The sequence below is a fragment of the Oncorhynchus masou genome, chromosome 2, assembly GCF_036934945.1.
Source record: "Oncorhynchus masou masou isolate Uvic2021 chromosome 2, UVic_Omas_1.1, whole genome shotgun sequence".
In the NCBI taxonomy this organism is placed as follows: domain Eukaryota; kingdom Metazoa; phylum Chordata; class Actinopteri; order Salmoniformes; family Salmonidae; genus Oncorhynchus; species Oncorhynchus masou.
The window spans coordinates 20243080-20257233 of NC_088213.1; the positions used below are offsets into that span (position 1 = coordinate 20243080).

A 14154-nucleotide genomic window follows, 5' to 3' on the forward strand; every position below is an offset into this window, starting at 1 on the left:
GACTTCATCTGCTCTTCTCTTTTATTCACCTCAGACATCTCTATTATTACAGCCATTTAGGAGGAAGTGAGGAATAATCACTGCTGGCGTGTGCTGTTTCTGATCTAAACAGCATGATTGGCCACAAAAACTAACAAGGAGCAGTAATCGTCTTGACACCTCTGAATATAAAACTACCTACAAGCAGTACTTGTCCTAACACCTCTGCATACAAGAGACCAAATCATGTCTGACGTTCTGACAACAACCATGGATGAACTGTGTCATCTTGGAATAGAGTTGGTCTACTGTTCAACAACCAGAGATGGGGTCAGGATCGGAGCCCTCGACATGTGTGATGCATCCCTCGTCATTGGCTCTATAGTATAGTTGGCAGTGACTGAGTTAGGACAGAGTTCATGGATGGTTCTATGTTCTCTGGGCAGGTTTGGCAATCAGCTGCCTCTCTCTCTCCAGCTCCTTCTCTCTCTGTTGTTCTTTCTCCATCACCTCCTTCTGTCTCTGCTGCTGCAGCTTCAACGCTCTTTTCTGGAGACAGAGAGACAAATTGTTTCAAAAAACATTTCATCCCAGTTTCCCATTCAATTCAATGTCAGTCATTTCAAATTTAAGTTGACATTTAAAACAACCATTTCTTATCAACTGCTACCATAGAAAAGGAGAGAATGCATGGAGGAGGTGGAGGACAAACTATGCGGTGAGCAATAGCTAAGCAACAATAGTCCATTCTGGGGGGAAAAAGAAACATTCACCCACCTTTAGTTTAGTTGTCTTCTCGTGCAGCATGATCATGTCTTTACGTATGTTAACCAGTTTACCGTGATAAAACTTGGCCTCTGTGAACTGAAACAAACATCCATCAGTCCTACAGGGAGCAGGACAGGTGGACAATGAAAGAATTCTCTTCAGATGCTATGTATGTTTGAAACAACAGGCAGACAGACACAGACAGACAGAGCGACAGAGAGACAGACAAATGTACCAGTGAGTTTAGATCCAGTAGCGAGTTGCACTCTCTGAATTTGGTGACTTCTTGGTCCAGTGTGTCCAGCAGGATGACTTGGTTTTGACTGGTCAAGAGGAAAGGAGAGGAACATAAGAGCCACAAACACATGACAGTCACACACCACAACATCTGTAACAGGGACAGAGAATACTAACTATCTTGTAAAGTAGAATCTAATTCAGACGTGATCTGTGAATTATCATTATCCTCCTAATAAACTAAAAGTGACAGATGAAACTGGACTGGAGGAAACAAGAAGTGCATCCCAAATAGCACCCTATTCCCTTCATATTGCACTACCCTATGGGCCCTGGTCAAAAGTAGTGCACCTTAAAGGAAATACAGTTCCGTTTGGGATGCAACCCAAGGGTTTGTTTTAATGTCTGATGTGATTTGAATACTAACTTGAGTTCCAACAGAGCCTGTTTGGAGCTGTAGAGGTCAGGCAGGTAGTGAGAGAGCAAGCCTTCTGTCAGTTTCTCTATGGCCTTTCTGTCCACTACAATGGGCTCTTCAATAGGGACTGATTTCTCTGCAGGCTGGGAGTCCTGGGGAGTCAGGCTGAATTCTGAGGGGCAATAACAAACACACTGACAATTCTAACCAGTCATATGTAGAAAGACCAGTTCCACTTCCTTCAGTCTGACCTCATGTCAGGGTAGGTCCATGGCCCTAGACTTTTTGGGGCTTTTTTGGGACAGGTCTTGGAGTTGGCAGGTAGCCTAGCGGTTAAGAGTGTTGGGCCAGTAACCAAAAGGTCTCTAGTTTGAATCAACGTGTAGACAAGGTGAAAAACCCCAATTGCTCTTAACCCCAATTGCTCCAGGGCCGCCGTTGATAATGGCAGACCCTGACCGTGATCTCACACTCAGAGTATCTCAGGGAGAGGGGGATATACAAAGATATACAAAGAACACATTTCCAATTCCAATAAGACAAATATAAGGTAAGCATACACCAAATTATTTTATTATTATAATAAACATCTTTGGACCAAAAACTGGTGCAAAGCCTGCCAGTGGAAAAGCACTGAAAAGTGACTGATTCACACTCTAGGTTAGACATGAACCGTACTGTACTAGCTCCAATATTTCATTTTCACAATGTCTTGTCCAGCATGGTTTCAGAAACTCTTGTGAATATGTGACCAGGCCAGCCCAGTACTTCTCAACTTGGTTCAGATTGGTTCTGTAGTCCAAATCAGGCATAAGGGTTTGATTCAGAGTTGAGATAAGCATGTGCAACTCATTACTAGTTACCGTAGCTGCCAGTGTTCTGAGGAGGGTCACGCTGAGACGAGGAACTCTCATCTGCCCTCCCCTCTGTCTCCATGTTGTTTGTCACTGTCTGATTCTACAGCCTAAAGAAAGCAAGCAGCAGCGGCAAAATTAGCGATGTTTAGCGGTGTGCCTGGTGTTTCCAGAGTTCTATGAAATATGACCTATACTTACTTACAATATCAGTGAAATAGTTTTCCTTCCAAAATAATTGTAATTAAGTATGTCAACAAAGCTTTTCTGTGTTGGAATGGTGTGGGCGTATACTGGTTATTAAAAATATTAATGCAAGTGGACTGCTGATTGTCCAGCTCATCCTCTTCTAGACCACTGATTGGCCAGCTCATCCTTCTGAGGAGTATAACATCACACTATATGACAAAATAGCAAGCATTTAAAAAAAGTTTAAGGTGGGTTTTTTATTTTATGCAAATACAAGTATAGGATGAGTCAACAACATTATTTGGGTATGAGTTACCACAATATAAACTTTTAAAAGTTAACTTGTTTAAAAATAATGGTGCCCCACCACTGCTAAATTAATATAAGGGAAACACTGGATATGTTAGCCACTTGGACCCTTGAACCTACTGAGGGTTTGCAAACCCACTTCCTCTTGGAGAAGTGTGCAGACTTTTATTCCAGCCCTGCTCTAAAACGCCTGATTCAGCTGATCAAAGGTGATTAGTAGATTCAGGCGTGTTACAGTAGGGCTGGAGCAAATGCCTGAAAAGCCAGTAGCTATTCAGGGGAGGATTGGCAAGCCCTGGCTGAATGTCCTTTGTAAATGAATGCTTGACTCAGACAACACAACCAGGTATCAATAAAATAGATCAAATAGTAGCTAGCTCGTTTGATATCAGCACGTCTAGGAGACTGCTATGGTGCCTGGCTATGTTAGCTAGCTATGCCATTCTGAATAAATCTAGAAATGCTGTCCACTCTACAGTTAGCTAAGGCAGCAAAACACATTCAAGTCATTCCAAATGGAGGCAATCATGTTCTATTGTAAAATATACAATCATTTTGAACACTTTACCTTTGAAATTAGCTCTCCATCAAGAATGGCAACGTCTGGAAAACATCATGTGACAGGGCGTCACTCATGTGACTGTGTTTGAACTTCCTGTTTGAAAGAATTTAGCTTGATTACTTGTTTCTTAAACTATTGACGGTGCAATGTTGACGTTAGAGAAATGGTTTTGAATACAATCACAGTGAGGAAATGGTCTCCCCTAGAAAAGGCTGACGATCGGTAATTTTAACGCTAATGTTGTAAGAGGAATGTGATGTTTTCAGCTCAGTTAAAAACAACGAGTCTCCGAGCTAGCTTGGCTAACCAATCAAGCCTCCCCTCTTCTGTCTGGTGAATCGATTTGTTGGACCGGCTAGTTGTTGCCAGACATTATTGTGTAGTCAACAAGATGTTTTCAACGTTAATTTCTTTAATGACAACGAGGAATTTGCATGCAGACAACTAGCAAGCTGTTTTGATTCAGCCGAGTGTGGATGCATTGTTTGTGTGTTTTCTGTTGGAGGTGCTGTTATCCCCAATTGAATCATTAGAATTCTCTGAAATGGAATGGTTATCGTTTTCAGTGCATTAAATATTGAATATGTAGGCTACCTTAAATCAATGTCCACCTCGGAATATTCTGTTACACAGAGGATCGAAACATACTTACAAATGTCAACCTGTTGTGCAGTTAGATATTACATTTAAAAAATAAATCAAGTATCTTTATTCTACTGTGTCGTTTTAACAGACACTGGGTGTGTTCTAAGTAACGATAGGACGTTTTTTCTTTCTGCTGATGAATGATTTCCACGTTTCAGGTGTGTCAACACCGACGTAAACGTTCCAGCCACAACCTCTGATTCAGTGCTTTATAAGACTGTGACATTGGTGAGAAGCACACCAAGCTCGGACCGGCATTATTGAAAGTTAACAGCTCCTGAACTGTTAACAACTGGCATTAATGATGTCAGGTGGTGCGAGCTTCATTAGCAAGGTGCGGTCCGCCTTTAGGAAGGAGCCTGAGGACTGGGACCTGAGCGACACGGCACCCTTTGACCTCTCTGGGGACGAACTCGCGGAGGATGAGGCGCCCAAGTTCAACAAACTCAAAGTGGTGGTTTCCGGTGAGATGGAGGACTACGCAGCAGGGGCACCGTCGAACGGCGTCGCGGTGAACACAGTGGTGGTGGATGATGACGACTCGCTGCTCGACTCGTCCTCTGGGAGTTTGGGGAGCCCCGGTGTCAACATGGACCGGTCGCAGTGTGAGAGCTGCACGAAGAAGAGAGAGGGGGTTAAACGGAGGAGAGTGATGAAGAAGTTGGCGTGTGCCTCTGTGTTGTATTTCCTCTTCATGATTGGAGAACTGATAGGTGAGCAAACAAAACACACTACACTAGTCTGTTACAGTACTGACTACAGACTCTCATTATACACTGTTAGTACTGCGAGGTTAAAGCTGTGGCCTTCAAGTTCCAATCAAATCAATTTGGTATGTTTGGAGCATTGACTTCCAAGTTCCAATCTGAAGTAGCCTGAGTAGACCTACTCACGAGCTAGAGCACACCTGATTCCACTAACCAACTAATCATCAACACCTTTTATTCGGTGAATTAAGAGTGTTAGTGATGGGCTGAAACTGAAGCCTGCACAGTGTACGCCCTGTGGCTCTCCAGGACCAGGACTGGGGACCGCTGTAGACTACTCAGTTAGTTTCTTTTCAGATCCTACATCTCCCACATCAACATTGTGATTGGATCTGTAATCCTAGTCGGTCATACCTGTCCCCCCTCATACCTGGCCCCAGGTGAAGAGTGGAGGAATGTTCAACACATGGTGATATTAGCATACATGTATCTGTACAATCACCTGCTGCCATAACAATTCACACACACACCGAGGATGAGAAATGTAATGTGTGTTTGATTATGTTCTGAGAAATGCCAGTTTTGAATGAACTAACAGCTGTCTGTAGGTGGAGATGTAGCTAACAGCTATCTATGTAGCCTAATGTATTAGTAGGTTATAATGTAGGTCATGGATAGGCAACTTTGATGGGATGGGGCCACAAAATCTCATCATGAGGGGCAGCAGTGGCTCTCAGGTCTACGTACCCAGTTCCATCCATACCCACATGTGCAGTCATAGGCCCTAGCCTTTTGGGGGCCCTACGTGAAATTTTGTTGGCGATAATGTATTTGTAATGTCTCTAGGTGGTTATGTAGCTAACAGTCTGGCCATAATGACTGATGCTCTCCACATGTTAACTGACCTGATTGGGATAGTGGTGTCTCTGCTGGCACTGTGGCTGTCTGCTAAACCACCCACCAACAGATTCACCTTCGGACTGCATCGCCTAGGTACGTTACTGTTACTCCTCTTGTTACATCTAGAAAGTTCTGTTTATGGATCTTAATTTTGAGATGGAATGTGAGGTCAGCAGTGTTTTGATCTTGTATCTCATGGTTCTCTCCTCAGACTGTGTAAGGAAAGTGACTTTGATTGAGAAGCTCAGAGGTTACTACTGTTTCAGAGCCTCCTGTTTTAATAGATGCAGACAGTAAACTGTTAACATATTACATTCAGCTGTCCAGTATAAACGTGTCGGTACATTATTTGGTCTGTCTCTACCCCCTATAGAGGTGGTCTCAGCCGGTATCAGTGTGTTACTCATCTACATCCTAACGGGGGTGTTGTTGAACGAGGCAGTGCAGAGAACTGTCAGTCAGGACTTTGAAATCAACGGAGATGCCATGCTCATCACTGCAGCTGTGGGAGTCGCTGTCAACCTCGTGTGAGTAGCTGAGTGTACACACCTGCATGCACACACATGCATTGTCACACACAGAGAGAGAGCAGTCAATATGCACCAGAACACTCATCTCATCTGCCCTGACAGTGGGGAGGAGGGAGGGATTCCTGATTCCAGTTAGACTGAATGAATGATGAAGCTTCCTTGTCTCCAGCCAAGGACAGCAGTGTCTGGCTGTAAAAGATCCACAGTCAGTGTATGATGACATGTCATAAACTACTGCAGTCCAAAGGTCTTCTCGTCTTCACTCCACACTACTGGAGCTAAATTACTTTTCAATTGTGTGACTCACTTGGTTAGAGTGTGGCGTATGTAGAGTGTTGATGATAAGTGCAGTGTGTAGTTTTGATGAGCGTGTAGTATGATAAGCATGGCGTGTGTAGATAAGTGTGTGCAGTCGTGGCCAAAAGTTGAGAATGACACAAATATACATTTTCAGTCTGCTGCCTCAGTTTGTATGATAGCAATTTGCATATACTCCAGAATGTTATGAGTGATCAGATGAATTGCAATTAATTGCAAAGTCCCTCTTTGCCATGCAAATGAACTGAATCCCCCAAAAACATTTCCACTGCATTTCAGCTTGCCAACAAAGGACCAGCTGACATGTCAGTGATTCTCTTGTTAACACAGGTGTGAGTGTTGACGAGGACAAGGCTGGAGATCACTCTGTCATGCTGATTGAGTTCGAATAACAGACTGTAAGCTTCAAAAGTAGGGTGGTGCTTGGAATCATTGTTCTTCCTCTGTCAACCATGGTTACCTGCAAGGAAACACGTGCCATCATCATTGCTTTGCACAAAAAGGGCTTCACAGGCAAGGATATTGCTGCCAGTAAGATTGCACCTAAATCAACCATTTATCGGCTCAAGAACTTCGAGAGTGGTTCAATTGTTGTGAAGAAGGCTTCAGGTGCCCAAGAAGTCCAAAAAGTACTAGGACCGTCTCCTAAAGTTGATTCAGCTGCGGGATCGGGGCACCACCAGTACAGAGCTTGCTCAGGAATGGCAGCAGGCAGGTGTGAGTGCATCTGCACGCACAGTGAGACAAAGACTTTTGGAGGATGGCCTGGTTTCAAGAAGGGCAGCAAAGAAGCCACTTCTCTGGAAGAAAAACATCAGGGACACACTGATATTCGGCAAAAAGTACAGGGATTGGACTGCTGAGGACTGGGGTAACGTCATTTTCTCTGAATCCCCTTCCAGATTGTTTGGGGTATCCGGAAAAAAGCTTGTCCGGAGAAGACGAGGTGAGCGCTACCATCAGTCCTGTGTCATGCCAACAGTAAAGCATCCTGAGACCATTCATGTGTGGGGTTGCTTCTCAGCCAAGGGAGTGGGCTCACTCACAATTTTGCCTAAGAACACAGCCATGAACAAAGAATGGTACCAACACATCCTCCGAGAGCAACTTCTCCCAACCATCCAGGAACAGTGTGGTGACAAACAATGCCTTTTCCAGCATGATGGAGCACCTTGCCATAAGGCAAAAGTGATAACTAAGTATCTCGGGGAACAAGACATCGATATTTTGTTTCCGTGGCCAGGCAACTCCCCAGACCTTAATCCCGTTGAGAACTTGTGGTCAATCCTCAAGAGGTGGCTGGACAAACAAAACCCCACAAGTTCTGACAAACTCCAAGCATTGATTATGCAAGAATGGGCTGCCATCAGTCAGGATGTGGCCCAGAAGTTAATTGACAGCATGCCAGGACACTTTGCATCAACTTCATGTAATTGTCAATAAAAGCCTTTGACACTTATGAAATACTTGTAATAATACTTCAGTATTCCATAGTAACATTTGACAAAAATATCTAAAGACACTGAAGCAGCAAACTTTGTGGAAATATTTGTCATTCTCAAGTTTTGGCCACGACTGTAGTGTGATAAGCGTGGGGCGTGTTGATGAGCGTGTTGTGTGCTGAATGCAATCAGGCTTTAAGTCTGGCCACAGCACTGTTTCAGTAACATTGAAGATTTTAAATGACATCCACTTCTCTTGATATTGATTTGTCGAAGGAATTTGACACCGTGGAACATGCTGTTGTGGAGTTACTGGTCATGCTCTAGATTGGTTTATAAATGACCTATCAAATCGTACACAATGTGTAATGGTGGATGGTTGTCCATAGAGTTGTGCTCAGGTGTTCAAGGGTCTACCTTTGGGCTCACTGTTCATTTTGTATATGAACAACATTGGGGATCATATTGAAACAGCAGATGCTCATTTTTATGCAGATACTGTTCTTTATTCAAGTGGTTGTAGTGTAGCTTTTGAAAATGCCTGAAGAGCATGTAACATCATACAACAGAATCTGTATGATTTTAAAGCTGGTTCTGAATCCATTTTCAAATGCCAGGCATGTTACCAATCATGTCATTGCTACATTGGCTGGACATACTATAGAGCAAGTCAAAGTGTACAAATATTTGGGAGTGTGGGATGGTGACAAGCTGAGCTTCACTGTTCATGTGTAGACCTTGATAAGGAAGTTCAAGCTGAGAATAGGTTTTTATTACCGGCATAAGGCTTGTTTTTCTCTGGAGGCCAGAAGGGAGCTGGTACAATGTACATTACTACCGGTTTTAGATTTGAGTGGTGTTCTATATATGCAGGCCTCAACCACTACCCTGAGAGCACTTGATTCAGTATATCATGTGGTCCTCATGTTCCTTACAAATCAAAAACGTCTAACACGTCATTGTGATCTCAACAGTGCTGTTGGCTGGTCGTCGTTGACCTTGCGTAGGATTAAACACTGGTATACACTAATTTATAAGGCCATACTGGGTGAAATTCCACTTTTTTTTTTTTTAATCATGTCGGTAAATAAATATCAATTACGGTCCCATTCGCTTTTAACAGTACCAAGAATTAGAACCGGTCATGGTAGAAATAGTTTTAGTTACTCAGCTCCGTGCTCCTGGAATTCTCTCCTAAACATTTGATCTAGTCATGTTGGTGGAGTTTAAACACCTGGTCCATGTGACAGCTGTTTTTTAGGCATGAATTAAAATATATATATATTTTTTTACATGTACTGTATGTGTATAGGTTTGTTTAATGTTGTGTTAGTGCATGTAAGTTGTCTGAAATGTTGTTCCCCCTGCTGCTATTGGACCAGGTCTCTTTAAAAAGATGTTATCTCAATGAGGAAAAACCTGTATAAATAAAAAAATGTAAATGATGCGTGCCGTGTGTAAAGTGTTGATGAGCGTGCCGTGTGTTGATGAGCGTGCCGTGTGTTGATGAGCGTGCCGTGTGTTGATGAGCGTGCCGTGTGTTGATGAGCGTGCCGTGTGTTGATGATTGATAGTGTAGCCTCAATCATGTATAGTAATGATTAAACATAGTTAAACTGACATCTCTCCTCTCTCTCTCTCTCTCATAATTATTGATATAGTATGGGTTTCCTCCTGAACCAGACCGGTAACGGTCACCTCCACTCCCACGGGGGTCATGGTCACTCACACGGGGTTCCCCCTCCACCCTCACACGGCCACAGCCACGGTGGACCCCCAGCCCAGGGGCCCCAGGGCAGCCTGGTGGTCAGGGCAGCCTTCATCCATGCACTGGGAGACCTGGTCCAGAGTATAGGGGTCCTCATAGCTGCCTACATCGTACGCTTCAAGGTAGGCTGCAACGTCTGACCTGGGAGCAGGAAGAGGTTAAAGTTCAATTTATTTTGGAACTGTTTAATGTTGAGGGGCTGAATGGGATGGTTTAAGGGCTTGCTTGGTCAGGCCAGGGTCGTGGTCATTAGTCCATGCAATGGAAAATGCACATTTAGTTTCTTATTGCAGGGTTTCCCAAACTCTGTGCTGGGGCCACCCCTGGGAGCACGTTTTGGTTTTGTACCTACGGGCCTGGGGCCCCCCTTGGGAGCACGTTTTGTACCTACACGACACAACTGATTCAAAGCTTGATGAGGAGTTGGTTATTTGAATCAGCTGTGTCGTGCTACGGCAAAACCTGCACACAGTGGGAGCCCTAGGACCGAGTTTGGGAAACGCTGCCTTATTGGACGAGTCCACGTAGAAAGGAACTGTTAGTCTGTTTCCTTCAGTGTGTGCCAAACGACCAAGCTGTTAGATTGACCTGACCATTCCCCCCCCCCTCCCTAGCTAGAGGACGGGCTGTTAGATTGACCTGACTTTTGCCCCCCCCGCCAGCCAAGATACAGGCTGTTAGATTGCCCCCCTGGCCAAGATACAGGCTGTTAGATTGACCTGACCATTGCCCCCCCCAGCCAGAGTACAAGCTGTTAGATTGACCTGACCTTCCCCCCTAGCCAAGATACAAGCTGTTAGATTGACCTGACCATTGCCCCCCTAGCCAAGGTATAAGCTGTTAGATTGACCTGACCTTTGCCCCCCCCCCCCCAGCCAGAGTACAAGCTGTTAGATTGACCTGACCTTTGCCCCCCAGCCAGAGTACAAGCTGTTAGATTGACCTGACCATTGCCCCCCCCAGCCAGAGTACAAGCTGTTAGATTGACCTGACCTTTCCCCCCCTAGCCAAGATACAAGCTGTTAGATTGACCTGACCATTGCCCCCTAACCAGAGTACAAGCTGTTAGATTGACCTGACCATTGCCCCCCCTAACCAGAGTACAAGCTGTTAGATTGACCTGACCATTGCCCCCCTAACCAGAGTACAAGCTGTTAGATTGACCTGACCTTTGCCCCCACCCTAGCCAGAGTACAAGCTGTTAGAACGACCTGACCTTTGCCCCCCTAGCCAGAGTACAAGCTGTTAGAACGACCTGACCTTTGCCCCCCCCAGCCAGAGTACAAGCTGTTAGATTGACCTGACCATTGCCCCCCCCCTAACCAGAGTACAAGCTGTTAGATTGACCTGACCTTTGCCCCCCCCAGCCAGAGTACAAGCTGTTAGATTGACCTGACCATTGCCCCCCCCCCCCTACCCAGAGTACAAGCTGTTAGATTGACCTGACCTTTGCCCCCCCAGCCAGAGTACAAGCTGTTAGATTGACCTGACCATTGCCCCCCCCCCAGCCAGAGTACAAGCTGTTAGATTGACCTGACCATTGCCCCCCCCAGCCAGAGTACAAGCTGTTAGATTGACCTGACCATTGCCCCCCTAACCAGAGTACAAGCTGTTAGTTTGACCTGACCTTTGCCCCCCCCTAACCAGAGTACAAGCTGTTAGATTAACCTGACCTTTGCTCCCCCAGCCAGAGTACAAGCTGTTAGATTGACCTGACCATTGCCCCCCTAACCAGAGTACAAGCTGTTAGTTTGACCTGACCATTGTTAGATTGACCCCCTAACCAGAGTACAAGCTGTTAGATTGACCTGACCTTTGCCCCCCCTAACCAGAGTACAAGCTGTTAGATTGACCTGACCTTTGCCCCCTAACCAGAGTACAAGCTGTTAGATTGACCTGACCTTTGCCCCCCCCCAGCCAGAGTACAAGCTGTTAGATTGACCTGATTGAGCCAGAGTACAAGCTGTTAGATTGACCTGACCTTTGACCTGACCCCCCCCAGCCAGAGTACAAGCTGTTAGATTGACCTGACCATTGCCCCCCCAGCCAGAGTACAAGCTGTTAGATTGACCTGACCATTGCCCCCCCTAACCAGAGTACAAGCTGTTAGTTTGACCTGACCTTTGCCCCCCTAACCAGAGTACAAGCTGTTAGATTAACCTGACCTTTGCTCCCCCAGCCAGAGTACAAGCTGTTAGATTGACCTGACCTAACCAGAGTACAAGCTGTTAGTTTGACCTGACCATTGCCCCCCTAACCAGAGTACAAGCTGTTAGATTGACCTGACCTTTAACCAGAGTACAAGCTGTTAGATTGACCTGACCTTTGCCCCCTAACCAGAGTACAAGCTGTTAGATTGACCTGACCTTTGCCCCCCCAGCCAGAGTACAAGCTGTTAGATTGACCTGACCTTTGCCCCCCAGCCAGAGTACAAGCTGTTAGATTGACCTGACCTTTGCCCCCCCCCCAGCCAGAGTACAAGCTGTTAGATTGACCTGACCTTTGTCCCCCCCCAGCCAGAGTACAAGCTGTTAGATTGACCTGACCTTTGTCCCCCCTAACCAGAGTACAAGCTGTTAGAACGACCTGACCTTTGCCCCCTCCCTAGCCAGAGTACAAGCTGTTAGAACGACCTGACCTTTGCCCCCTCCCTAGCCAGAGTACAAGCTGTTAGAACGACCTGACCTTTGCCCCCCCCAGCCAGAGTACAAGCTGTTAGATTGACCTGACCATTGCCCCCCCCCCAGCCAGAGTACAAGCTGTTAGATTGACCTGACCATTGATTGACCCCCCCCCAGCCCCAGAGTACAAGCTGTTAGATTGACCTGACCTTTGCCCCCTAACCAGAGTACAAGCTGTTAGATTGACCTGACCTTTGCCCCCCCTAACCAGAGTACAAGCTGTTAGATTGACCTGACCTTTGCCCCCCAGCCAGAGTACAAGCTGTTAGATTGACCTGACCATTGCCCCCCTAACCAGAGTACAAGCTGTTAGATTGACCTGACCTTTGCCCCCTAACCAGAGTAGCTGTTAGATTGAGCTGTTAGATTGACCTGACCTTTGCCCCCCCCAGCCAGAGTACAAGCTGTTAGATTGACCTGACCATTGCCCCCCCCAGCCAGAGTACAAGCTGTTAGATTGACCTGACCATGCCCCCCCCTAACCAGAGTACAAGCTGTTAGATTGACCTGACCTTTGCCCCCCCCAGCCAGAGTACAAGCTGGCAGACCCCATCTGCACCTACATCTTCTCTATCCTGGTGCTGTTCACAACGATACGCATCATACGAGACACAGGAGTCATCGTCCTCGAGGGTGAGACTACGGCGACACGTATTCCAGTTCATATATTAGCCCAGTGTTTCCCTCCTCCAGTCCCCCCAACAGCACACGTTGTTGTAGCCCCGGACAAACTCACCTGATTCAACTCATTGAGGGGATGATGATTAGTTGAATCAGGTGTTTGTCTGGAGCTACAACAAAACTGTGCTGTTGGGAACCAGTGTATTAACCTATGATTTAGATCAGTGGTTCTCAGTCCTGGTCTTGGGGGCATAAAGGGGTGCACATTTTAGTTTTCATCAAGCCTTTGATTTGCAGATTCCAGTACCAGGAATAGGAACCGCTGCTCTAGATCAATCCATAATGTCCTGGAGGGACAGAGATAAACTACATATTTCTGCTCTTTGTTAACCAGACAGATCTACTATCATCAGAACAGACGCTTATTCTATTCACTTCCTGTCTGAAACTGCCATAAACTCTAACCATGATTATATAGTGCTGCTTTAATATACAGTCCTGCACCTAAACACACTTTCAATTGTCTATTCTGGAGCTGTAAAAATGTCCCGTAGTGTTTAAATAATAGTAGATTGTTCTCATGCTATGAAAGGGACAAGTCTTTTGCTAGCAACTTACAGTACATGGCATCAAGACTCGTTAGAGAGAAACAATGTTAAAGTTCTGAGTTTCATGAAACTTAAAGTGTGTGGTGCTGTTAGGGGCACCCAGGCATGTGGACGTTCAGCGAATCAGAGAAGACCTTCTGAAGTTGGAGGACGTCCAATCAGTTGACGAGCTCAACGTGTGGGCATTAACCGGCGACAAGACCACCGCCCTCGCACACCTGCGGCTCTGTGAGTGACCTTTGACTTCCTCTCCTTTTGTTAGTTGTGCATATGGCATGCATTCTGTTGATGGGTTTAGGAACTCTACACTCTGGTTGTATCTCAATTTAGTTTTTCTGTGATTTTTATTTAACTAGGCAAGTCAGTTAAGAATAAGTTCTTATTTACAATGATGCTGAGCCAATTGTGCGCCGTCCTATGGGACTCCCAATCACAGCCGGTTGTGATTCAGCCTGGAATCGAACCAGGGTCTGTAGTGTTGCCTCTAGCACTGAGATGCAGTGTCTTAGACCGCTGCGCCACTCGGGAGCCCTGGGGGACTAAAGGGGTGCACATTCTTCACATCCTATATCCTCGACCCTTAACTGTTGGAGCTCCAAGGTCCTTCCCCCTCGGACC

The 14154-nt window shown here is 45.7% G+C and overlaps 2 protein-coding genes across 4 annotated transcripts in view; one reads left to right on the forward strand and one right to left on the reverse strand.

Annotated features, from left to right (window-relative positions):
* bloc1s6 (biogenesis of lysosomal organelles complex-1, subunit 6, pallidin) lies at window positions 1-3415 on the reverse strand. Its single transcript, XM_064990143.1, has 6 exons — window positions 3323-3415; window positions 2266-2366; window positions 1412-1574; window positions 983-1070; window positions 757-843; window positions 1-528 (listed from the first exon to the last, which is right to left on the reverse strand). The coding sequence occupies exons 2-6, from the start codon at window positions 2336-2338 to the stop codon at window positions 409-411; spliced, it is 531 nt and encodes a 176-aa protein (XP_064846215.1). The 5' UTR covers window positions 2339-2366; window positions 3323-3415; the 3' UTR covers window positions 1-408.
* slc30a4 (solute carrier family 30 member 4) overlaps window positions 2982-14154 on the forward strand; it is a 13304-nt gene continuing 2131 nt past the window's right edge. Inside the window, exons 1-7 of one of the 3 annotated variants that reach the window (XM_064990125.1) lie at window positions 2982-3100; window positions 4120-4674; window positions 5515-5661; window positions 5942-6095; window positions 9520-9748; window positions 12835-12940; window positions 13630-13764. In XM_064990125.1, the coding sequence (XP_064846197.1) occupies window positions 4263-4674; window positions 5515-5661; window positions 5942-6095; window positions 9520-9748; window positions 12835-12940; window positions 13630-13764 (1183 nt within the window). In that variant the 5' untranslated portion in view covers window positions 2982-3100; window positions 4120-4262. Of the gene's footprint in view, window positions 3101-3448; window positions 3539-4119; window positions 4675-5514; window positions 5662-5941; window positions 6096-9519; window positions 9749-12834; window positions 12941-13629; window positions 13765-14154 lie in introns of those variants that run through there. The other 2 variants (XM_064990116.1, XM_064990132.1) reach the window with 2 other exon arrangements.